Source organism: Salmo salar, chromosome ssa03, assembly GCF_905237065.1.
Source record: "Salmo salar chromosome ssa03, Ssal_v3.1, whole genome shotgun sequence".
In the NCBI taxonomy this organism is placed as follows: Eukaryota; Metazoa; Chordata; class Actinopteri; order Salmoniformes; family Salmonidae; genus Salmo; species Salmo salar.
This window is the reverse complement of record NC_059444.1, coordinates 17,867,720-17,894,738: the sequence shown is the minus strand read 5'-3', so window position 1 is coordinate 17,894,738 and position 27,019 is coordinate 17,867,720. Positions and strand designations below refer to the sequence as shown.

General features: G+C 42.8%; 2 protein-coding genes across 3 annotated transcripts; both read left to right on the top strand.

Moving 5' to 3' along the window:
- Positions 1–79: 79 nt before the first annotated feature.
- Positions 80–9,923, top strand: lrrc53 (leucine rich repeat containing 53). Its single transcript, XM_014190267.2, has 7 exons — positions 80–293; positions 2,942–3,054; positions 3,281–3,401; positions 3,627–4,255; positions 4,516–4,708; positions 4,941–5,429; positions 5,572–9,923. Exons 4-7 carry the CDS (start codon positions 3,653–3,655, stop codon positions 8,445–8,447), a joined length of 4,161 nt encoding a protein of 1,386 aa, XP_014045742.2. The 5' UTR covers positions 80–293; positions 2,942–3,054; positions 3,281–3,401; positions 3,627–3,652; the 3' UTR covers positions 8,448–9,923.
- Positions 9,924–21,712: 11,789 nt separating this feature from the next.
- fam151a (family with sequence similarity 151 member A) lies at positions 21,713–27,018 on the top strand. Of its 2 annotated transcripts, none has more exons than XM_014190266.2 (8): positions 21,713–22,007; positions 22,294–22,446; positions 22,726–22,875; positions 24,670–24,832; positions 25,133–25,357; positions 25,485–25,624; positions 25,973–26,107; positions 26,283–27,018. In XM_014190266.2, exons 1-8 carry the CDS (start codon positions 21,842–21,844, stop codon positions 26,927–26,929), a joined length of 1,779 nt encoding a protein of 592 aa, XP_014045741.1. In that variant the 5' UTR covers positions 21,713–21,841; the 3' UTR covers positions 26,930–27,018. The 2 variants fall into 2 exon arrangements, with proteins under 2 accessions (XP_014045741.1, XP_045570536.1); XM_045714580.1 differs by having other exon boundaries at positions 21,730–22,007; positions 22,298–22,446.
- The last annotated feature ends 1 nt before the right edge of the window (position 27,019 follows it).

Here is a 27,019-nt window from a genome sequence, read left to right as displayed (position 1 = left end):
CCCATCCGGTGCCATCTCAGGTAACAGCCCTGCGAACTGAGCATGCTCAGAGAAGCACAGGTAACCTTACCCAGCCTCTCCAATACGAACACAGACAGTTGACTGTGAAACAGTAGGAGTGACTACCGTAACCTGGGCTGGTCAACATTGAAATGTTGAAGCACAATGAGTGCTTATATGATGTTATATTGGACTGGTTGTAGAAGTAACCTATTCATCTGTAATGGACTCGCAGCTGATCTGTGAATGGTCAATGATATTGGTTGGATTCTCTGGTCCATTTAGGCCTGCAGGTAAGACTTGATCTGGATAATGTTTCTTCTATGTACAGTTGAAGTCGGAAGTTTACATACACTTAGATTGGAGTCATTAAAACTTGTTTTTCAACCACTCCACAAATGTATTGTTAACAAACTATAGTTTGGGCAAATTGGTCAGGACATCTACTTTGTGCATGACACAAATCATTTCTCCAACAATTGTTTACAGACAGATTATTTCACTTATAATTCACTATCACAATTCCAGTAAATCAGAAATTAACATACATACAGTAAGTTGACTGTGCCTTTAAACAGCTTGGAAAATTCCAGAAAATGATGTCATGGCTTTAGAAGCTTCTGATAGGCTAATTGACACCATTTGAGTCAATTGGAGGTACTTGTGGATGTATTTCAAGGCCTACCTTCAAACTCAGTGACTCTTTGCTTGACATCATGGGAAAATCTAAAGAAATTAGCCAAGACCTCAGAACAAAAATTGTAGACCTCCACAAGGCTGGTTCATCCTTAGGAGCCATTTCCAAATGCCTGAAGGTACCACATTCATCTGTACAAACAATAGTACGCAAGTATGAACACCATGAGACCACACAGCCGTCATATCGCTCAGGAAGGAGACGTATTCTGTCTCCTAGAGATGAACGTACTTTGGTTCGAAAAGTGCAAATCAATCCCAGGACAACAGCAAAGGACCTTGTGAAGATGCTGGAGGAAACAGGTACAAAGGTATCTCTATCCACAGTAAAACGAGTCCTATATCGACATAACCTGAAAGGCCGCTCAGCAAGGAAGAAGCCACTGCTCCAAAACCGCCATAAAAAAGCTAGACTACGGTTTGCAACTACACATGGGGACAAAGATTGTACTTTTTGGAGAAATGTCCTCTTGTCTGATGAAACAAAAACAGAACTGTTTGGCCATAATGACCATCATTATGTTTGGAGGAAAAAGGGGGATGCTTGCAAGCCGAAGAACACCATCCCAACCGTGAAGCATGGGGGTGGCAGGGGGTGCTTTGCTGCAGGAAGGACTGGTGCACTTCACAAATAGATGGCATCATGGTGCAGGAAAATTACGTGGATATATTGAAGCAACATCTCAAGACATCAGTCAGGAAGTTAAAGCTTGGTCGCAAATGGGTCTTCAAAATGGACAATGACCTGAAGCATACTTCAAAAGTTGTGGCAAAATGGCTTAAGGACAACAAAGTCAATGTATTGGAGTGACCATCCCAAAGCTCTGACCTCAATCCTATAGAAAATTTGTGGGCAGAACTGAAAAAGTGTGTGGGAGCAAGGAGGCCTACAAACCTGACTCAGTTACACCAGCTGTGTCAGGAGGAATGGGCCAAAATTCACCCAATGTATTGTTGGAAGCTTGTGGAAGGGTACCCAAAACATTTGACCCATGTTAAACAATTTAAAGGCAACGCTACCAAATACTAATTGAGCGTATGTAAACTTCTGACCCACTGGGAATATGATGAAAGAAATAAAAGCTGAAATAAATCATTCTCTCTACTATTATTCTGACATTTCACATTCTTAAAATAAAGTGGTGATCCTAAGTGACCTAAGACAGGCAATTGTTACTAGAATTAAATGTCAGGAATTGTGAAAAACTGAGTTTAAATGTATTTGGCTAAGGTGTATGTAAACTTCTGACTTCAACTGTATGACTCAGATAAACACTCATAGGTAACATGGGTGAACTGAATAGACTCCAGGGGGGTCATCATGCATGTTTCATTCATCTCCGATTGTTACCGTTACTTTCCAGCCAGTTTGTTTGGTCTCTTAGCAACACAAGCTAAATGAGCAAAGTACTAAGGCGATGTCATTTACAAAATCGCCTCCAACACTCTACTCAGCAAATTGGATGCAGTCGATCACAGTGCCATTCGTTTTGTCACCAAAGCCCCATATACTACCCACCACTGCGACCTGTATGCTCTCGTTGGCTGGCCCTCGCTTCATATTCGTCACCAAACCCACTGGCTCCCAGGTCATCTATAAGTCTTTGCTAGGTAAAGCCCCGCCTTATCTCAGCTCACTGGTCACCATAGCAGCACCCACCCGTAGCATGCACTCCAGCAGGTATATTTCATTTCAGGTCATCACCAAATCATTGAAGCTTGAGACTCATATCTCCCTCACTAATTTTAAGCACCAGCTGTCAGAGCAGCTCACAGATCACTGCACCTGTACATAGCCCATCTGTAATTAGCCCATCCAACTACCTCATCCCACATACTGTTATTTATTTAATTTATTTTGCTCCTTTGCACCCCAGTATCTCTACTTGCACATTCATCTTCTGCACATCTATCACTCCAGTGTTTAATTGCTATATTGTAATTATTTTGCCACTATGGCCTATTGCCTTACCTCCCTTATCCTACCTCATTTGCACACACTGTATATAGACTTTTTCTATTGTATTATTGACTGCATGTTTGTTTATTCCATGTGTAACTCTGTGTTGTTGTATGTGTCGCACTGCTTTGCTTTATCTTGGCCAGGTCGCAGTTGTAAATGAGAACTTGTTCTCAACTAGCCTACCTGGTTAAATAAAGGTGAAACAAATAAAAATTGTTACTGAGCTGAATATGTTTTTTATAAAAATGTAAAAAATTGAGACTATGGTTTTTATATCTGTAGGAGCAGTATGACCAGACATGGGAAGGAGTTGAGACAAGATGATGAGGCCCTGAGACCACTTACATGGGAGAGCCAACTCACCAGGCAGCCTGGCCAATAACAAACCATGAGAAGTATGTCTACCGTAACATTTCAACACCGATTTGTCAATATTAAACACATGAAAGGTATATTCTCTCTCTACACATGCTGTTCAGGTATTGGATGAATGCTTCACAATATAGGTCTATTGAATGTGTGAACCACTAAGATATTAAATATACTGACACGAAATGTTGATATACTGTACCATTCCCCCTCCCAAGCTAACCAGTTGTGTGTCCTCTTGGTGAAACCCAGGTGTTCTCCTGATGTTGATGCTGTCAATCACACATACCCAGAGCACCCTCCTCATGTCCAGCCTCCTGTGTGGTGTGTTCTGAAGATGCTGTCATCTGTTACAAGCTCTCCAACATCCTAGGTAAGAAGGAGCATTGACTGCCGAGTTGAGATTAAGAAATATCACTCTCTACTAATGATCTATGATAGCATTCATTTGAACAAGATTTGTTGGAATGTCTTGTTCCACACTAGCCTATGGCTATCATAAAGACGCTGACTCTTGGTGTCAACACCTATCTGTGTAGCCAGCCCTATTAAAGCAGTAATGATTAACAACCAGGTTTGTGTTTTCTTCCACCTCTAGAGGCCCCTGAGACCACCAAGGCCCTGATGCTGACCGACGGCTCCATCGTGTCTGTGGACCGCCACTTCCTGTCTGACATGTCCAGCATGACCGTGCTGTCCCTCAGCCACAACGCCATCACCACCATCACCCACGACGCCTTCCAGAACCTCACCGTCCTCCACACCCTCCTCCTGGACCACAACCACCTCTCCAGCCAGGCCCTGGGGAGGGACACTTTTTCCTGGCTGCCCAGGTTGGAGATCCTCAAGCTGGGGAACAACGCCTTCGGGGAGGTCAATGGCTCCTGGTTCCATGCCGCCAGGGCCCTGCGGACGCTGCAGTTGGAAGGGAACCGCCTCTCCAGGCTGGACGCCACGACCTTTGCCTCGGCAGACCTCCAGGGGCTGGAGACCTTGGATCTGTCCGATAATCTGATCACATATCTGGGGAGGGATAGCTTCCGGGGCCTGCTGGGGCTGCGTAGTCTGGATCTGTCCAGGAATCAGCTCCGGAGCGCCCCGCCAGAGGTGTTTTCGTACCTATCGTGGATGTCTAGTCTGAACCTGGAACTAAACTGGTGGAACTGTACATGTGAGCTGAGGGAGCTGGCATCTTTCCTCACCAGCTATATGGAGGCTCCGGATAAGGTTATCTTCTGTTGCTTGTTTGAGCTTTTTTTTCTTGTTTTCTTTTTATACTTTGATTTATTGTATTCCTTTTTTTACCAATATGTTTTATTATTTTGAATTAGGGCTAACACATATTTTGGCTGCCTGCAAGTATTATAAGAAAGGTGCTTTATGGTATATGGTATATAAACTATATTGTATAAAAGGTGCTATGTAGATGTGTGTTGTTATCATTGTTGTAACAGTATGATTACTATAACAACAACCTTCTTGTTCAGGTACTGTTCAACGGGCGTAGGATGGTGTGTGTGAGTGCTGACAACCCGGCAGTGATGACGGTGCTGGAGCTGACAGAGGCCAACTGTGTTCCGACAAATCAGAACATCACAGTGCAGGTTGAGGCTAAGAACGCCATCTCCTCTCGGCGTTATACCAGAGACCTGGCTCTGGCTGCAGCCTTCTGCTTTGCTGGTCAGTACCTCAGAAACTAGATCCTCCATGGCTGCTTTCTAGCCACACGTAACTTTTCTCTACTCAAATAGTGGTAAATATATGAAATTGTATAGGACAATGTGACTTTTGTATCATGCAACTCCGTAAAGTGTATCAACACTTAAAGTAAAGAGTGTTTTTATCATTTTATCCCACTACATAAAGCTTAGATCAGTCGGCTGTAACTCATAACTATGCTAATAACGTACAGGTGGCGTTGGACTCACCCTAGCTGTGGTGTACATCGTTTACTGCAAACTGGGGATGAACAAGAGCCTGAAGGTCTGGAGAGACAGGACTGGCGCTGAGGAGGATGAGAATTGGAGGACAGCTCCCACCCAAACAGTCACCCAGTGGGATCTGAGCAGGGAGAACGTGGCCCTACGTATGGCTCAAATGGGACTGGAAACCAAGCTGATCATTCCCAATAGCCACCTTCAACCTTGGGACAGGGAGAGAACCATGTTTGACCTGAGAATAGGCAAAGGTGGCGGCCATTTTACATGCCCCCATTGTGGCCCTGCAGTCAGTGGGTCTGCAATGGAACAGGGGGTAGGAGATGGACACTTGGGGGCAGCCCTGCACATGCTCAGACAAGGAGGAGGCCAGCCCAAAAAGATGGAGAGTCTGGCCATGACAGAGGAGAGGGATGAGAGGAAGAGACATGTGCCCCAACAAGCACTGATATCAAAGACAGAAGGTGAGCATGTTTCGATTTAATATTTCACTGCATAGACTGATTAGGATTATATCAGTGATGAGACTATAGGCAGACACACACACACACACACACACACACACACTGCAGATGTCTAACTCTCTTTCCCTGTTGTCATTTACAGATCTAAGCGGTCAAAGGTCATTGGTCGGGCCACCACAGGGTCAGAGCAACCATATACTTAGTCAGGAGGAGTTACTCTATCACCAGCAGAGTTTAAATATAAAAAGCCATGATGGTTCTAATGGCAACAACCAGCTATTTGGTGGCAGGAGTTACTATTCACCTGCACATAGAAACATGCCCACACATAAAAGTCTAAAAGATGAGATGGTAAGACCTATAAATCACATAGGCCTTGACAACAGACCATCAGAAATGGACTCGCAATCAGAGCATGGTAGAAATGTACCTGACTGTCAACCCCAAACTGTCAGCTGTGTGAACTGTTACAGAACCTATGAGTATGGACAGCCAGGGGAGAAAGTCAGAGATGTATTGTATGACAGTGCAAGAGAATCTGCTGGGTATGATGGTTCTCCCAACCACAACCCACTGACAAGGCTAAACATCCGAAGGAGCATGAACTACAACCAGTCTAATATGGATATCTATGCAAAGCATGCAAGCAAGCAGAGGAGTGTGACTTTTGACTTGGAAAGATCTGGAGTGCATGTTGTTGATGTACAAAGGATGAACCATGACAGGGAAGATAAACATGACAGGATTAAAAGTTGTAGGAAAGCGGAAAATGGTGATAAACAGATCCTGAGCTATGAAAGCATTGGACGATCTGTGAGGAATAATGGTCTTGAAAGAGAGGACCACTCCAAAAGGCATAAACATAAAGCCCAGTCAGATGGTTTACTAAAAGTGAAGCTCAACCTTAACCCTCTTAAGAAAAGCAAGGTCCATCCAAGGAAAAACAGCCACAAGCGACTAGAACAGGGCGATAGAGAAAGAACTGACTCCAAGAACCGAAAACAACTGAAAATGAGGGGTAAAGATGCCAAAGGCAAAAGGCACAACCAGGAAGAGTCTAAAAAAATAACAGACAAATCCAATAAAGGAAACTCGTCTCACAAAAACAAAGCCAATCAGTCATCCAAAAAGAAATCTACCACCAGCAAGTCTAAAGAAACTGATGATAATGAAGATGATGATGGAGATCAAGAGGAAGAAGATCCAGTGCCACAGGAAAACAATGCATCCTCCAAGCAAAAAAAGACAAACTCAAAATCAAAACATCAGGAGGGCTCGAATGGTGACCATTCCAAGAAGAATAGAGCTGCTCAAGATCAGAAAACCGACGTCACACAAAATAAAACTGGAGGAGAAACAGAGGAATCTGGTGGAGCACCTATACCAAGTAATGTGAGTCCTTACCAGTCATACCTCAACGGAGCTGGTGGGAGTTCAGCCAATGGGCAGCAGGTGGAACAATACAGAAATGGACAGGGCCAAGCACCGATCCCTGAGGTGCCCCAACACCCTGGTTACCTAGGCAATGGATTGACTCTTCAGAGGACATTGAGTAGCCCACAACTGTCAGCAGCAAAGCCCCTCAAAGGAATGGAAAGGACTTCCAGTTACAGTAACCTTGCTGTCCAGGGAGGAAACTCTATACTATTACAAAACACTGTTGCACCGAACACCATTTATGGTGGCAACTCACAGGCTCAAAGCCTGAGTAGACAAGGCCGTTTAGGTCCGCCATCTTTACTGACTAACATCCCACCCACATCCTCACTATATACAGACAATGCAGGGAGCTCACCTGTAAATTCACTGGTTCAGCTGTTGTCACAGTCAGTTCGAGGCAACTCCAACCAGGGGGCCATGATCGGCTCTCAGCCAGCCCAGGGTCCTGGATCACTAAATGGGCAGAATATCTCTCAGCTTGCTCAGGGTCCTGGATCACTAAATGGGCAGACTATCTCTCAGCTTGCTCAGGGTCCTGGATCACTAAATGGGCAGAATATCTCTCAGCTTGCTCAGGGTCCTGGATCACTAAATGGGCAGAATATCTCTCAGCTTGCTCAGGGTCCTGGATCACTAAATGGGCAGAATATCTTTCAGCTTGCTCAGGGTCCTGGATCACTAAATGGGCAGAATATCTCTCAGCTTGCTCAGGGTCCTGGATCACTAAATGGGCAGAATATCTCTCAGCTTGCTCAGGGTCCTGGATCACTAAATGGGCAGAATATATCTCAGCTTGCTCAGGGTCCTGGATCACTAAATGGGCAGAATATCTCTCAGCTTGCTCAGGGTCCTGGATCACTAAATGGGCAGAATATCTCTCAGCTTGCTCAGGGTCCTGGATCACTAAATGGGCAGAATATATCTCAGCTTGCTCAGGGTCCTGGATCACTAAATGGGCAGAATATCTCTCAGCTTGCTCAGGGTCCTGGATCACTAAATGGGCAGAATATAACTCAGCTTGCTCAGGGTCCTGGATCACTAAATGGGCAGAATATCTCTCAGCTTGCTCAGGGTCCTGGATCACTAAATGGGCAGAATATCTCTCAGCTTGGTCAGGGTCCTGGATCACTAAATGGGCAGAATATCTCTCAGCTTGCCCAGGGTCCTGGATCACTAAATGGGCAGAATATCTCTCAGCTTGCCCAGGGTCCTGGATCACTAAATGGGCAGAATATCTCTCAGCTTGCTCAGGGTCCTGGATCACTAAATGGGCAGAATATCTCTCAGCTTGGTCAGGGTCCTGGATCACTAAATGGGCAGAATATCTCTCAGCTTGGTCAGGGTCCTGGATCACTAAATGGGCAGAATATCTCTCAGCTTGCTCAGGGTTCTAGTTCAGGTCCAGGCTCACTAAATGAAGAGAGTCTCTCCAACAACAACAGTATGAACCCCGCAGTCGCCCCTGTTCTACAGGAGTACCTGTCCTCAGCAGAAGGCTCACCCAGAAGGATTAGACTAGTGCTGCCTGAGAGAACCACTAACAGATCGCCAACTGCTCTGGAGAGGAAAATCCGATAATAAGTGGATTTGAATTGTCCAATTGGGTTTTCTTATGGACTCAAAAAAGGGATGACTCAAAAATAACACTTAATCTTAATGCTCAAGTGAACTTAAAATGATCCTGTCTATGTCAGTCTAAGCATCTCTCTTCATAATGTAAATGGAATATCAATATATGTACATGGAACTCAACCTGTCTTCCTATTGTTAATACCTGACTCAAAGCGTTCTAAACTATTTAATGTTTGTCAAGTGTGTGGCTTGGTAGGTGACTTACTTGTATTTTTATAAAGTCAGTTTAGCACAGGGTTACAGTTGGCGCAGGGTGGATACATGGCAGTAGGGGTTTAGTTTGAAACCCCTGCTGACCCCTAATTGCACTCCATTGGGTTTAGGCTTACACAAGTTGACACTTCATTATAAGGCTCTGCATTAGCGCAATGGGCTCTAATTTCAGGTAAACAATGAATGAGTTGAAAATTCTAAATGATGAACTAGTAACCTCTTAGCCTTGGTTGTGTGTAAATAATGAAAAAAGCAGTCTGCTGTTGTTACCAGCTTGCACCTGAGCCTAAAACTAACGACAAGAATCACTTACACCATTGTTTACTTGGCCCACTAAGGCCTAGATTCAATCAGATCAAGCGTTAACCGGCAATATACAACACCCAACGCCCGCATAACTGATGTTGTGGGGGAAACACTCTTCACTGCACTTCGATACCGAAGTGACTTTTTCGTAGCAGTTTAGGAGGATTAATGTAGCAGGTTAAGAGATGTATTGTCGGTGTCGGATGTGTAACTGTGTTGGAGCTGTCAAAATCGGTGAGCAGCTGCTCTTGATCATTTTCACGAAGCCATACCCGTTCCACTCACATTAGAAGTTCAGATCGAGAAAGTGTATATGGTTGATTTTGCAAATACAGGCACTTATGTTTTTGAAAATGAAACCGCTTGAAACTGATTTTTATATCTGAATATTTTCTTCACTCTGTCTGGAAATAAGATCTAATAGTGGCTGAGACCATACTATTCAAGAATATAAATATTTCTATTGGTTTCCCCAGATACCCGAGGGGAAATGTCATTACCAACATGCCATAAAATGTGCTATTTTAGTTGAAAAGGAAATTGCGGTAATTGTTCCTAAGGTATTTATATAACATTTTCTTTTTAAATGTATCACTTTTTTTTACTATTGAAGTTTTCTTAATTATATGCATTCGTCATTGTCATGTCTAAATGTCCATATATGCCTTGATGATACTCACATGTATTTACTACATCAAAATCTGAATATTTTACATAATTTCTAAAATAATCTTAAGAACAAACATATAAGGTTCACATATGGGAAAAATCATCAATATCAATTGTAATTTAATACACCCTTTCCTCAAAAATATGTACCGTGATGGTAATGAGAGTGTGATGGAAATGACATTTCATATAAAACAACTGATAGAAAAAATACCATTAAACATTTTAATATCACAGTTGTACATGTTTAATTTGATTGAAGATATAGAACACACCATTCAAAACCTCGAAACACAAAGGTTACATACCTCAAGAACTTAAAGCAGCTTTTAGAAAACATGTGGATTCAAAGCATTAGGCAGAAATACATGTACAAGGTTGGAAACACTGGTTGACGTTAAACACATTATTGTTCACTGGCTGCAGTCTATTAATTCAGACTCATGAGACAGGTGTATGCACACTCAAGATTAGGTTTTGCCCTCAATGCTCTCTATTGCTTAACGAGATAGCAAATTTCCTCCCAGACTGCGCAATCAAGCATCATATGCCATTTTGTCACTGGATGAGGCTGAGGGACAAGCCCAAGCACATTCTCTGGTTGGTACCATACATTGTCCTCTCATTGGTCAAAAGAATCCGTTGTTTCCCACACAACTCATCGTCTTGACTAGAGCGCAGCTCTCTGCATCAACATCTTGTATAATACCAGGACAAGGGTCTTCATCATGTTTCACAACACACCACATTTCAATCAGTCCCTCATGTACAGTTGAAGTCGGAAGTTTACATAAACTGAGTTTAAATGTATTTGGCTAAGGTGTTTCACAATTTCTGACATTTAATCCTAGTAAAAATTCCCTGTCTTAGGTCAGTTAGGATCACCACTTTGTTTTAAGAATGTGAAATGTTAGAATAATAGTAGAGAGAATGATTTATTTCAGCTTTTATTTCTTTCATCACATTCCCAGTGGGTCAGAAGTTTACATACACTCAATTAGTATTTGGTAGCATTGCCTTTAATTTTTATCTTGGGTCAAACGTTTCAGGTAGCCTTCCACAAGCTTCCCACGATAAATTGGGTGAATTTTGGCCCATTCCTCCTGACAGAGCTGGTGTAACTGAGTCAGGTTTGTAGGCCTCCTTGCTCACACACGCTTTTTCAGTTCTGCCCACAAATTTTCTATGGGATTGAGGTCAGGGCTTTGTGATGGCCACTCCAATACCTTGACTCTGTTGTCCTTAAGCCATTTTGCCAGAACTTTGGAAGTATGCTTGGGGTCATTGTCCATTTTGAAGACCCATTTGCGACCAAGCTTTAACTTCCTGACTGATGTCTTGAGATGTTGCTTCAATATATCCACGTAATTTTCTTTCCTCATTATGCCATCTATTTTGTGAAGTGCACCAGTCCCTCCTGCAGCAAAGCACCCCCACAACATGATGCTGCTTCACGGTTGGGATGGTGTTCTTTGGCTTGCAAGCCTCTCCCTTTTTCCTCCAAACATAATGATGGTCATTATGGCCAAACAGTTCTATTTTTGTTTCATCAGACCAGAGGACATTTCTCCAAGAAGTATGATCTTTGTCCCCATGTGCAGTTGCAAACCGTAGTCTGGATTTTTTATGGCGGTTTTGGAGCAGTGGCTTCTTCCTTGCTGAGCAGCCTTTCAGGTTATGTCGATATAGGACTTGTTTTACTGTGGATATAGATACCTTTGTACCTGTTTCCTCCAGCGTCTTCACAAGGTCCTTTGCTGTTGTTCTGTGATTGATTTGCACTTTTCGCACCAAAGTACGTTCATCTCTAGGAGACAGAATGCGTCTCCTTCCTGAGCAGTATGACAGCTGCGTGGTCCCATGGTGTTTATACTTGCGTACTATTGTTTGTACAGATGAACGTGGTACCTTCAGGCATTTGGAAATTGCTCCTAAGGATGAACCAGACTTGTGGAGGTCTACAATTTTTGTCCTGAGGTCTTGGCTGATTTCTTTTGATTTTCCCATGATGTCAAGCAAAGAGGCACTGAGTTTGAAGGTAGGCCTTGAAATACAACCACCGGTACACCTCCAATTGACTCAAATGATGTCAATTAGCCTATCAGAAGCTTCTAAAGCCATGATATCATTTTCTGGAATTTTCCAAGCTGTTTAAAGGCACAGTCAACTTCTGACCCACTGGAATTGTGATACAGTGAATTATAAGTGAAATAATCTTTCTGTGAACAATTGTTGGAAAAATTACTTGTGTCATGCACAAAGTAGATGTCCTAACCGACTTGCCAAAACTATAGTTTGTTAACAAGAAATGTGTGGAGTGGTTGAAAAACGAGTTTTAATGACTCCAACCAAAGTGTATGTAAACTTCTGACTTCAACTGTTTGTCTGCAATGAGCTGTATTGGGCTAGGAGATGGCTGTGGCGCTGTGCAGCTGGAAGTGGGAGGTTGTGCTTTGTCTGCCTCTGTTTGTTGAATTATCACGGTCTGTTGGCCAAAACAATCACATAGATGTGGAGTTGAGCTGAAACAACTTAGAACTCTCCATGTGATTTGTCCTGCAATGGCAGTGACGATCTTTAAACGGATAGAGGATTTCTTAAATTAATAAACATCCAGGAAATTTCGAACACGTTCTGTTGAGTAATTTAATTGTTTACTGGAAGTGTTAAGATAATGAAAATATAGTGACTTGAAAACGTACAATTTGATATACATTTTGTCATAGAAAATCTATAGTTTTACATTATAAATATTACCTGGTGTATTTTCCGTTGTTCCACGGATCGTCTTGAGACGATCTGGTAGCAGGGGATCCATTTTCTCAATCTCTTGCTCTGTGATGTAAAAGAGCTTCACATTTGACTGCTCTTTGGAAAGATCCTCGTAGATTACTTTTCCATTCTTAAGGTTATTTCCTTTTGCCACCATGGAATCAGCTTTTCTCTTCACAGCTGCACCGATTCCATCCGCAGGACCTTTCCAATGTCCAGCCTCCAAAAAATCCAATGTTATCTTCTGAAACCCCAGATGAAATGGAATTGTGCTCAGGTAGAATAAATTATTTTAGGATCTGTACAGTGTGGTTGGTCCATCACTTACAACATGGAGGACAGTGGCAGATGGATTAAACTCACGGAGGTGGAAGAGAATTTTGGAGAGATGTGCCCAAATTGCCGAGGGGTCATGACGCATTGATGAGCTGACTGAGCACACTAACACAACACACCTTCTTTAGTGTATACAACCCCAGTGTGAAGTGTTGTCTGCTGGTGAGAGTCACCAAAATGCACCGCCTGTATTTCAGAGGCATACATGCACAGGTAGTTCTCGGCCAAATCCACATGAAGGATTAACTCATCTTCTATAAGTGTAACGGTTGTCGTAAGGATTGGACCAAGGTGCAGCGGGAACGTGTATACTCATCTTCTTTATTCATTTAAAAGAAGGAAAAAGAAACAAATCACGTATACAAAACAACGAACGACACTATCAGTCCTGTCAGGTGCACAGACACAAAACAGGAGACAACTACCCACAAACCCCCATAGCACAAACACCCCTATACATAGGACCTTCAATCAGAGGCAACGAGGAACAGCTGCCTCCAATTGAAGGTCAATCAACAAACCCTAAACATAGAAGTAGAAAACTAGACTGAACATAGAAAAACACTAACCTAGAACATAGACCAAAAACCCCAGAACACTCTAAACAAACACCCCTCTTACATAATACCATAGCCCAACAAACCCCGAAACACTCTAAACAAACACCCCCTGCCACGTCCTGACCAAACTAAAATAACAAATAACCCCTTACTGGTCAGGACGTGACAATAAGATGTTTTTTGAGACTTCTTATTGTGGAGTACTGATGTCTGATATTGAAGACATGTTTCCCAAGTGTGTTCTTCACATTGGATGTGAAGTCTTTCAGTAGAGTTTGAAGGGTACCGTACACCTTCTCTCTTTACAGTCAAATGGACAGAAAACTTCTCTTTTGTTCCATCTTTTGTTTTCTTCTTTCTCTCTTCTGCCTTTCCACTCAAACCACTCTTTCTCTTTGCAAAGTGAGCACTCTCGATACATGCACTCTTCGGTCATCTTGTCTGCCATGAACTGAAGGTTTGCATGTGTCTAACATTGGCATGTCTACCTGTCTTTCACTGGTGGATTGACAATTCAAAAGGGACGTCTTTTGGTGAGCTCTGTGTATGACAGCTTGACCTCTGGTAATTCTATATTGAACTTCTGATGGAGTTTTGCCAGTGTGTCGTTCAGGTATCTCTTCTGCATTTTATTCTTGTGTCTTGTTAATGTTTCCCTTTTTCCTTTTGATGCTTGACTGTTATCATCACGTTCAAATAACCGTTTTATTTAATCTTCTATTGCTGGCCTGATTGCATTCAAATGTTTCTTTCTTGAGTACTGTAGACAGGTTTGGCCGTTTGTTGTTTGCCCGCATTGTCTTCGCAGAGAACCCAAATTCTCTTTGTGCCATTTTCACCGTGGGATACTTTTTCAGTATTTTCCCAGCCAAAACCTTGCATATCACTTGTTGGTCTTTCGCACTCTGTTGCTCAGTTAGCTCACTCTGTTGCAAAACCAAAATCTGGATCTTCTCTGACAAACTATCATATCTTTTTTTATACTTTCTCAGTTTTCTTTTTCCGCGGCTTCCATCTTCATATTGGCCATACATAGATTCCTGTAGACTTTGGATCTGTTTTTATTTTGCGCCTTTCTACGGCCTCTCTGTCTTGGGGTTTTCGAGTTTTAACAGGAGGGGGAATCCGGTGCCATTTGAGGGGCAGGTAGATCATCATTCTGTAGCTGTAAGACTTCAGGTGAGTGTGGTGGTACTGTATGTTCCTTGACAGGTATGACTCCATAACCACTAATTTCTGGATAGTTGATCTTCTGTTTCTTTGGTTTATTTTCCAATACCTCCTTTTTTTCTTTTTTTATCACTGGGAAAGTTGTGATATGGGTTACTCTTGAGGTATCTTTATTTTTGCTTCTTAAGATACTCCTGGTAACTTATAGGATCTTGTTTATATATGTCCTTGTCCTCTCCTTGGTTGATTTAGGGGGCAACTTATAGAAACATTTTTAATAAATAATTAAAGTCAGTGATAACCATAGTAAGTTACAAATGGACATCAAAATCACTCAATCATCCGAACAAAATACGAAATCTAATGGTCTTATGTAGCAAATAAGTGTTCAATTTCAACTTAACCATAATCATATATGTAATTTGTGTGCCTTTTCAGGTCTTAATGTAGGGTAAAAATGTATTAACTAATACATTTTGTCATTACAACCACATTCTGTCCTTACCATCACAGTTCATTATGTGGTGGTAATGACGTGTGGTGGGAATGACATTTTTACAGTATTTGGTCATAAATAGCAGGGATTCTAGCATGCTAACTACTGTTGAACAGCTAGCATACAATGTATCCTAAATACACATAATTAAAACATAATTTCTAAAACCTATTATAGCCTATTTGGTAATGATGTACAGTAAAAATATTATGTTATCATATTTACCTTTATTTTTCTATCCTTTCCCGGAATCAAAATGTGAATCTCCTTCCATGACGTCCATGTGTTCCACTGTCACTATTCATATCCATGGTAACCAAGTACACAAACTTTTTAAAATTTGTTTCTTATGTAATTTGCTTGTGGTGGTGTTATGACACAATACTTAGAGACAGACTGTATTTTGGGTAAAAAAAAAAGTAACAAATGGCTTATGCACATCTAATATGTATAGTTTCCATTTATTTTACTATTTTTTTTAACAGTTGCATTAAATATATTCTAATTATCAAATCAAATCAAAATCAAATGTTATTGGTCACATACACATGGATAGCAGATGTTAATGCGAGTGTAGCTAAATGCTTGTGCTTCTAGTTCCGACAGTGCAGTAATATCTAACAAGTAATCAAACAATTTCACAACAACTACCTTATACACACAAGTGTAAAGGGATGAATAAGAATATGTACATATAAATATATGGATGAACGATGGTCGTACGGCATAGGCAAGATGCAGTAGATGGTATAGAGTACAGTATATACATATGAGATGAGTAATGAGGGTATGTAATCATTATATAAAGTGGCATTGTTTAAAGTGACTAGTGATACATTTATTACATCCAATTTATAATTATTTAAGTGGCTAGAGATTTGAGTCAGTATGTTGGTAGCAGCCACTCAATGTTAGTGATGGCTGTTTAACAGTCTGATGGCCTTGAGATAGAAGCTTGTCTCAGTTCCAGCTTTGATGCATCTGTATTGACCTCACCTTCTGGATGATAGCGGGGTGAACAGGCAGTGGCTCGGGTGGTTGTTGTCCTTGATGATCTTTTTGGCCTTCCTGTGACATCGGGTGGTGTAGGTGTCCTGGAGGGCAGGTAGTTTGCCCCCGGTGATGCGTTGTGCAGACCTCACTACCCTCTGGAGAGCCTTACGGTTATGGGCAGAGCAGTTGCCGTACCAGGCGGTGATACAGCCCGACAGGATGCTCTCGATTGTGCATCTGTACAAGTTTGTATGTTTTCGGTGACAAGACAAATTTCTTCACAGACACCACGCTGTCTGTGTGGGTGGACCATTTCAATTTGTCCGTGATGTGTACGCCGAGGAACTTAAATCTTTCCACCTTCTCCACTACAGTCCCGTCTATGTGGATTGGGGGGGTGCTCCCTCTGCTGTTTCCTGAAGTCCACGATCATCTCCTTTGTTTTGTTGACATTGAGTGTGAGGTTATTGGATTACATTACACTGGATATCATAAGGTGAATGCACCAATTTGTAAGTCGCTCTGGATAAGAGCGTCTGCTAAATGACTTAAATGTAAATGTAAATGTTATTTTCCTGACACCACACTCCGAGGGGCCTCACCTCCTCCCTGTAGGCTGTCTTGTCGTTGTCGGTAATCAAGCCTACCACTGTGAATTTACTAAATTACTCACGATAAACGTTCACAAAAAACATAACAATTATTTTAAGAATTATAGATACAGAACTCCTTTATGCAATCGCGGTGTCCGATTTTAAAATAGCTTTTCGGTGAAAGCACATTTTGCAATATTCTGAGTAGATAGCCCGGCATCATGGCTAGCTATTTTGACACCCACCAAGTTTGGCACTCACCAAACTCAGATTTACTATAAGAAAAATTGGATTACTTTGCTGTTCTTCGTCAGAATGCACTCCCAGGACTTCTACTTCAACACCCAATGTTGTTTTGGTTCCAAATAATCCATAGTTATATCCAAATAGCTGCGTTTTGTTCTTGCGTTCAAGACACTATCCGAAGGGTGACGCGCCAGCGCGTATCGTGACAAAAAATATTTCATTACCGTACTTCGAAGCATGTCAAACGCTGTTTAAAATCAATTTTTTGCGATTTTTTTCGTAAAATAGCGATAATATTCCAACCGGGAGACCTTGTTTTTCGTTCAAACAGTGAAAATAGAAAATGGAGTCTTCACATGCACGCGCGCACCAGTGTCATTGTTCTCAGAATGACCACTTTCCAAAAGCCCTACTGTTTTTCGCCCAGGGACTGCAGAGTTATCATTCCCCGTTCTGGCGCCTTCTGAGAGCCTATGGGAGCCTTAGAAAATGTCACGTTACAGCAGAGATCCTCTATTTTCGATAAAGAGGCTATAGAAGGACAAGAAATGGTCAGACAGGGCACTTCCCATATAGAATCTTCTCAGGTTTTGGCCTGCCATATGAGTTCTGTTATACTCACAGACACCATTCAAACAGTTTTAGAAACTTTAGGGTGTTTCATATGGCAGGCAAAAACCTGAGAAAAAATCCAACCAGGAAGTGGGTTGTAGTTTTTCAACTGATTGTCTTTCCAAACTACAGTGTTTGTGGGGTCATTTTGCACTTCCTAAGACTGTTAACAGAACCTTGTTTCATGCTTCTACTGTTACTGGGCAGAGAATAAGAGCTGTCTCAAGCCTGGGACCAGTGAGTTGTTTACTGCGCGCTCACACAGGCGCACCACTCCTTCTTTTTTCCTCTGTAATGAATACGCTATTGTCCGGTTGGAATATTATCGAATATTTTAGTTAAAAAGACCCTAAGGTTTGATTGTAAACATCGTTTGACATGTTTCTACGAATGGTAATGGAACTATTTGACTTTTCGTCTCGGGTTTTGCGCTCATGCATTATGCCTTTGGATTAGTAATCTGAACGCGCGAACAAAACGGAGGTATTTGGACATAAATATGGAGTTTATCGAACAAAGCAAACATTTCTTGTGGAAGTGGGAGTCCTGGGAGTGCATTCCGATGAAGATCAGCAAAGCTAAGTGAAGATTTATAATACTATTTCTGAGTTTAGTTGACTCCAGAACTTGGCGGGTAACTGTATAGCTTGCTTTGATGGCTGAGCTCTGTACTCAGAATATTGAACAATGTGCTTTCGCCGTAAAGCTATTTTGAAATCTGACACAGCGGTTGCATTAAGGAGAAGTATATCTATAATTCTTTCAATAACTGTTGTAAATTTTATCAACGTTTATGATGAGTATTTTTGTAAATTGATGTGCTCATTCACCGGAGGTTTTGGAGGCAATACATTTTCTGAACATCACGCGCCAATGTAAAATGGGGTTTATGGATATAAATATGAACTGAATCGAACAATACATACATGTATTGTGTAACATTGAGTCCTGGGAGTGTCATCTGATGAAGATCATCAAAGGTTAGTGATTCATTTTAGCTGTATTTCTGGTTTTTGTGACGCCTCTCCTTGCTTGGAAAATGGCTGTGTGGTCTTTCTTGTTTAGGCGCTTTCCTAACATAATCTAATGTTATGCTTTCGCCTTTTTGAAATCGGACAATGTGGTTGTATTAATGAGAAGATTATCTTTAAAATGGGATATAATAGTTGTATGTTTGAGAAATTTGAATGTTGAATAGTGTGTACCACGGGTGGGACGCTAGCATTAATCGTTAATCATAAGGCATACACCCCTGCCCTTCTTACCAGAGAGATGTTTGTTTCTGTCCGGGTGATGCGTGAAGAAACTGGGTGGCTGTACCGACTCTGATAACATATCCCGAGTGAGCCTGGACATTGGTGAGTAGTATACTCGGGAGCGGTGAGCGATGTGCCCGTCTACGGAGCCTGACCAGAAGACCGCTCCGTCTGCCCCTTCTGTGGTGCTGTTGTTTTGGGTCACCTACTGGGATCAGATCCATTGTCCTGGGTGGTGGTCCGAACAGAGGATCCGCTTCGGGAAAGTCGTATTCCTGGTCATAATGTTGGTAAGTTGACGTTGCTCTTATATCAAATAGTTCTTCCCGGCTGTATGTAATAATACTTAAGATTTCCTGGGGTAACAATGTAAGAAATAATACATAAAAAAATGAAATACTGCATAGTTTCCTAAGAACGCGAAGCGAGGTGACCATCTCTTTCGGCACCATCTTGCATCAATTATCAAGACTTTTGTAAGTATAATACGTACCAGAATGCCAAAAGTGTGGGTGTAAGAAAGGACAAAAACGGTGCAAAACAGTGAAATCCAGACATCAAATGCTTTATAAAATAAAATGTAAAAAACATATTAAAAGCTGAAAAAAAAAGTTTAAGGTTATTTTAGTCTCTAGTATGTGGATGTTTGCTAAAGCGGATCTGATTGAATAGAGACATAACTCTGTAAACGTCTGTGTTATATAACCATACCAAACGTAACATGTCATTCTAATTTAAGATTTGCATTTAATATGATACATCTAGTCTATGAGACCAGGCTGGTTTACCGTGGTCAAAATACCCACTGGGCACAGACGTCAATTCAACGTCTATTCCACGTTGGTTCAACGTAATTTTGTTTGAATTACATGGATACAACGTTGATTCAACCAGTGTGTGCCCAGTGAGTATGCTGTCGGTGCAGTATGGGACTGTCTGTCCGTCACAGGGTTCAGCAGTGAAGCACTGGGTCATGTTCATTAGGCACCAAATGGAAGAAAACGGATTGAAACAGAGAGGGATTACCTTGACTAGTCCAGTTAGAAACGTACATTTTCGTTTTACGTTGCAAAATATTTTAACGTTTTCTGTTGCATGCCATAATAAACACAACCCTGTTGTCTGGACAATAACAATGTTGTTCTGATTAACTGATAATGTGACATTAGAATACGATGTGCTGGACAATGAACTCCATATCACACCTGTAGTTATCAATAAATATCTTCAGATAAAAGTGTATAAATAATTAATCCATCAGTTATTTGAGAAATGTATTTGGTTATACACTGCTCCAATAAAGGAGTGGTTCTGCAGGTGGGGACCACAGACCACTTCTCAGTTCCTATGCTTCCTGGCTGATGTTTTGGTCACTTTTGAATGCTGGCGGTGCTTTCACTCTAGTGGTAGCATGAGACGGAGTCTACAACCCACACAAGTGGCTCAGGTAGTGCAGCTCATCCAGGATGGCACATCAATGCGAGCTGTGGCAAGAAGGTTTGCTGTGTCTGTCAGCGTAGTGTCCAGAGCATGGAGGCGCTACCAGGAGACAGGCCAGTACATCAGGAGACGTGGAGGAGGCCGTAGGAGGGCAACAACCCAGCAGCAGGACCGCTACCTCCTCCTTTGTGCAAGAAGGAGCAGGAGGAGCACTGCCAGAGCCCTGCAAAATGACCTCCAGCAGGCCACAAATGTGCATGTGTCTGCTCAAACGGTCAGAAACAGACTCCATGAGAGTGGTATGAGGGCCCGACGTCCACAGGTGGGGGTTGTGCTAACAGCCCAACACCGCGCAGGACGTTTGGCATTTGCCAGACAACACCAAGATTGGCAAATTCGCCACTGGCGCCCTGTGCTCTTCACAGATGACAGCAGGGTCACACTGAGCACGTGACAGACGTGACAGAGTCTGGAGACGCCGTGGAGAATGTTCTGCTGCCTGCAACATCCTCCAGCATGACCGGTTTGGCGGTGGGTCAGTCATGGTGTGGGGTGGCATTTCTTTGGGGGGCCGCACAGCCCTCCATGTGCTTGCCAGAGGTAGCCTGACTGCCGTTAGGTACCGAGATGAGATCCTCAGACCCCTTGTGAGACCATATGCTGGTGCGGTTGGCCCTGGGTTCCTCCTAATGCAAGACAATGCTAGACCTCATGTGGCTGGAGTGTGTCAGCAGTTCCTGCAAGAGGAAGGCATTGATGCTATGGACTGGCCCGCCCGTTCCCCAGACCTGAATCCAATTGAGCACATCTGGGACATCATGTCTCGCTCCATCCACCAACGCCACGTTGCACCACAGACTGTCCAGGAGTTGGCGGATGCTTTAGTCCAGGTCTGGGAGGAGATCCCTCAGGAGACCATCTGCCACCTCATCAGGAGCATGCCCAGGCATTGTAGGGAGGTCATACAGGCACGTGGAGGCCACACACACTACTGAGCCTTATTTTGACTTGTTTTAAGGACATTACATCAAAGTTGGATCAGCCTGTAGTGTGGTTTTCCACTTTCATTTTGAGTGTGACTCCAAATCCAGACCTCCATGGGTTGATAAATTGTATTTCCATTGATTATTTTTGTGTGATTTTGTTGTCAGCACATTCAACTATATAAAGAAAAAAGTATTTAATAAGATTATTTCATTCATTCAGATCTAGGATGTGTTATTTTAGTGTTCCCTTAATTTTTTTGAGCAGTATAAATCATTATGCCACCACACATTTATCTTCTAAGTTCATCCTTGACCCGTGAAAAAACAATAGGCTAGTTCTCTCGGAATCCAAGGGTAGAGAGTCATAAGAATGAGATGAGAGAGGTGAGATTGTGCCCTGTATTCTCTTTATCTGCTCTGTGAAATCACTGTGATCTCTGGTCCATAGATAACACTCATTGGCTGGCCTGTGTAGGAAAGTAGATAACACACACACACACACACACACACACACACACACACACACACACACACACACACACACACACACACACACGTGTTCACTCATTATAAAACACTACACTTTCTCTCACTCGACAACAGTCCAACAGTCCTTGTCTGCCTGTCTACACTGAATCTGACTGCACTTGTCACAGCTTTGAGATCTCATAGAGGAGGAAAAGACAGAGAAAATGTATGAAGAAGGAAAGAAGAAAGAGGAAGAAGAGAATGAAGACCTGAGGAGATATTGTCGATACTTTACTAAAGAACAGTTGATCACGCTGTGTGTCTGTGTTGCTCTGCTTGTGCTACTTCTGGTCATCATCATCACCTCTGTTCTCCTGACTCAAAATGGAGGTAAATATCTCTCTCAAAAAAATACAATCAACAGTTATTTACTTACTGATCCCAGAATACAAATTAATCAGCATAATAATCAATTGAAATATATAATCTGTTGATCTTAACACTTTCAATAATTGTTTTAATAATGTTGAAATGGCGTTTGTATCTACTGTAACCCATGTTACGCCTTGCTTGTATCTTGATCACTATAACTGCAGTTTCCATATCGATAAGGGCTACAGGTTACGATAGCTAATCATCTGTGATGAGAAGATAATAACTGTTCCTGTGCCTACTGGTAGGGCATCTGAAACGATCCTGCCATTCCCTACTGATGGAGACATGCTGGACTTCCTCATCCAAACTGGAGACATCAGGGAGAGAGACGCGCTGTATGCCACCTGGTATCACCGTGCCAACAACAAGTCAGAGATGAACATAGCACTGCAAAGTAATTAAAAAAAATAAAAGATGCATTGTTCTCGGAATTCTATGAATTCTATGTAACCTTATGGTACAGAAAGTGTCAACATTAAGTCTACATTTGACAGTATACAGAGGGGATTTGCAGTAGCATTTACTTAGAACACACCGTAGCAAAACGTTTCCCAATGGAAAATGAAAAAGTGTGTTTCTTATTGTACACGTTCAGGTAGTCCCTCCCTGTTTCAGTCCGTTTTAATCTGTTTGGTGGCTAGTGAACACAACCCTGTTCTGTTCCCCTCTCTAGGTTCTATCATGGTTCTGGAGGCTGATGTGACTGTGCAGGGATACGCTACGGTCAACGTGACCACCATCCCCATCATGGCTCATCCTCCTGCTGTCTACAGTGACAACACTCTGGACCAGTGGCTGGATGCCGTGCTCCAGTCAAAGAAAGGTATCAAACCTAGCAATATGACTTCAGATATCAATTCAACTTTAAATATCAGAGCCTAGTGAAACAGTTTCTTCTGGTCCTTTAATACCAATCTATACAGTCAATCAATTATCCAAAAGGATCTAAGCTATGCATAATCACATGAAATCTAATGTACAGTTGTGGCCAAAAGTTCTGAGAATGACACAAATATAAATTTTCACAAAGCCTGCTGCCTCAGTTTGTATGATGGCAATTTGCATATAATCCAGAATGTTATGAAGAGTGATCAGATGAATTTCAATTAATTAAAAAGTCCCTCTTTGTCATGCAAATGAACTGAATCCCCCAAAAACATTTCCACTGCATTTCAGCCCTGCCACAAATGGACCAACTGACATCATGTCAGTGATTCACTCGTTAACACAGGTGTGAGTGTTGATGAGGAAAAGGCTGGAGATCACTCTGTCATGCTGATTGAGTTCGAATAACAGACTGGAAGCTTCAAAAGGAGGGTGGTGCTTGGAATCATTGTTCTTCCTCTGTCAACCATGGTCACCTGCAAGGAAACACGTGTCATCATCATTGCTTTGCACAAAAAGGGCTTCACAGGCAAGGATATTGCTGCCAGTAAGATTGCACCTAAATCAACCATTTATCGGATCATCAAGATGTCACGCCCTGACCTGAGAGAGCCGTTTTTTCTCTGTTTGGTTAGGTCAGGGTGTGACATGGTGTGGGCATTCTATGTGTTGTAATTCTATGTTGGTTTTTCCTTTGATTGGCCTAGTATGGTTTCCAATCAGAGGCAGCTGTCTATCGTTGTCTCTGATTGAGAATCATACTTAGGCAGCCCTTTTTCACACAGTCAGTTGTGGGATTTTGTCTTTGTTTGGTTGCATGTATTTTGCACTACGAAGCTGTTCGTTCGTTGTGTTGTTTATTGTTTTTTGCTGGGTCACCTTTAAAATAAAAGATGATGAACTCAACTCACGCTGCGCCTTGGTCTACCTTGAACGACGAACGTTACAGAAGATCCCACCACCAAAGGACCAAGCAGCGTGGGCCAATGGACTGGACATGGGAGGACATCCTGGATGGCAAAGGATCCTGGACGTGGGAGGAGATCCAGGCCGGAAGGGATCGCCTCCCATGGGAACAGGTGGAAGCAGCGAGGGAGGTACAGCGACGAGATCAACAGGCAAGGCAACAACGGAGGCCCGAGAGGCACACGGGTAGATTGGCTAAGGCGGTTTTAAGACCTGAGCCAACTCCCCGTGCTTACCGTGGGGAGCGAGTGACTGAACAAGCACCGTGGTATGCGGTGATGCGCACTGTGTCGCCCATGCACACTCACAGCCCGGTGCGCTCGGTACAAGCTCCTCACCGTTGCCGTGCTAGAGTTGGCCGTCAGCCAGGAAGAAGTGCGCCGGCTCAGTGTATCAAACAAAAACCCACAAAATCTGACAAACTCCAAGCATTGATTATGCAAAAATGGGCTGCCATCAGTCAGGATGTGGCCCAGAAGTGAATTGACAGCATGCCAGGGCGGATTGCAGAGGTCTTGAAAAAGAAGGGTCAACACTGCAAATATTGACTCTTGGTATCAACTTCATGTAATTGTCAATAAAAGCCTTTGACACTTATGAAATGCTTGTAATTATACTTCAGTATTCCATAGTAACATCTGACAAAAACATCTAAAGACACTGAAGCAGCAAACTTCGTTGAAATTAATATTTGTGTCATTCTCAAAACTTTTGGCCACGACTTTAATTACGTACAACATGCATGTAATACAACTGACTCCTTCAGGCATAAAGCTGGACTTCAAATGCATCCAGGCGGTGACTCCCTCTCTGGGCATCCTGAGCATGAAGAACCAGACTAAAGGCATCAACCGGCCGGTGTGGCTGAACGCTGACATCCTCCCTGGGCCCAACGTCCCAGCCTTCTGGCCTGTCATCAACGGACCTGAGTGAGTAGCAAGGAAAGAGCAATCGTATTAGCCAAATCCCAGACCTGTATGTTTTGCTTTATGCTTCAGCAAACTAATTTTACAATACAGATCTCGTACCAGCTGGATGGATTGCCAAGTACAATTTAGTTTCAACCTTTTCTTTCACAATAATCATGACCAGATAGATTTTTCTTATTCAATTTAATTAAGATACCAGTGCTTTATTACATGTCACTGTCTGACTTGGAGATCTAACAGGATCTCAAGGTTTGAATCAGTCTCATACTAATTATACCCAACTATCCTGTCTCCATGCAGGTTCTTGGCAATGATCCAGCAGAGTTTTCCAGACGTGACCATCTCTCCTGGATGGGCAGTTCTGTATCTGCCCCAGTTCCCAAACGTCACCTACACACAGGCCATGGTGGAGGACATGTACGCCATCATCAAAAATGTCCCTCAGACAGTCACCTTCCCCGTCCACGCGCTCATGACCAAGAACGGATGGCCTCACATCAGCTGGCTACTCAGCCAGTCACCAAAGTAACTAGAACAGCTCCTATACAGTAATTGATCTAGTCGTGACTTTCATATCTTCCAATCACACTGATGGAGGTTACACTTGTCTGAATGGTGGACAATGAGATAAGCTGTCTGTCCCTGTGTACAGGTTCAGTCTGACTCTGTGGCAGAGCCAGGAAAATAACCCCAGTGTGAATGACCTGCTGTTCGTCAGAGACAACACCAACCCTAAGCGGGTCTACTATGACATCTATGAACCTGTCCTGTCCCAGTTTAAAGAAGCTGCCAGTAAGTCAAACCCTGTGAAACTCTTCTCTGGGACCCCCGGACGTTTCAGAATTCTGTTATAGCTCTGAACTAGTTAACCCGATTCAGGATGAGTTGACATGTTGTGCTCACATGGAACAGCTGGGGGTCCCTGAGGAGAGTTTTGAGAACCATCTATGACTTATGTACAGTCATACGAATCATTATCATTAGCTTATTCATTATTAGTATTACCATTCTACATTCCTGTCTTGAAAATGTATTTCAAAAGAATTTGACAACAACTAGTAAAACCAAATGGTATTTCCAACCAGTCCATCCTGATATTAAATTAATGTAAACAGGACTGAGTTGTTTGTGTGATTGTAGAGCAAAGAAATCGGCAGAGGCGGTTCTACCCTGGAGGAGACCTGATTGACTATTTCCAGCCGAAATATAGAGATGGCTTGTACATCCAGTGGAACACAGTCACAGACAGAGCCTCGCTGCTTTCTCTGCTGTCAGGTAGGAGTGATGATGATGAAGGGTGAGGGTGTAACCAAAATGGCAACCTTAGAGAATTGAAATGCTAGGTTTTATACAGATATTTTGGTTTTTTGATCAGTGACATTCATACTGTCTAGAGTTGAATATTGAATACAGCGGTAAAATCTCCTGATGGATTCATAATCTGTTGCAGACAGTGCCAGTGGCATGCTCATCATTCCAGTAGGATCTGGTTCCGCCCAGCCTGGGGTCCCAGTGGTGGAGGGCTCCCGTCCAGAGTTCCTTCTCCAGGACTGCCTGAACCTGGTTCTGGCCTCTCCAAAACCCTGTGGTATCTACTTAAGGATCCAGTCCCAGAGCCAGCTGGAACCCTCTCTCCACCTCCTCAGCTCAGCCTACCACAGCGACCTCCTGTACCGCCCCGTCTGGGTCAACATGGCTCTGTCCCATGGAGCCTTCCAGACCCAGGGCTACATCTCTGGGAGGGAGTTCCTCCACACAGTCAACCAGGTGTTCCCTTATGTGACCCTGGCCCCCAGCTGGCCTCTTGAAGTCCTGAGGGAGGGCTATAACAGGGCCATGGTGGATGACATGGAGGTTTTACTGAAGGGGACGTGGCAGGCTGTGTCCCTGCAGGTGAGGGCGGAGCCACTGGGGAGATCTGTGGAGGGACAGAGGAGGATTCGGGAGGTGCAGTCACAGTACTCACTTACAGTGGAGACCGGGATAGAAAGTGGGATTGATGAGGAGGCAGGACCACAGGCAATCATGGCCAACCTCTCTGGGAGCAAAGACAGAAGTTTGTTTTTTATAACTGAGAACTACTGGTCTAAGATGTGAAGACATGATCACCTCTTAAATGACAGTTTGCTACATTTTCATCTAATCTTTTGTTGTATTTAAAGTAAATAAAAACCAATGAAAAACAAC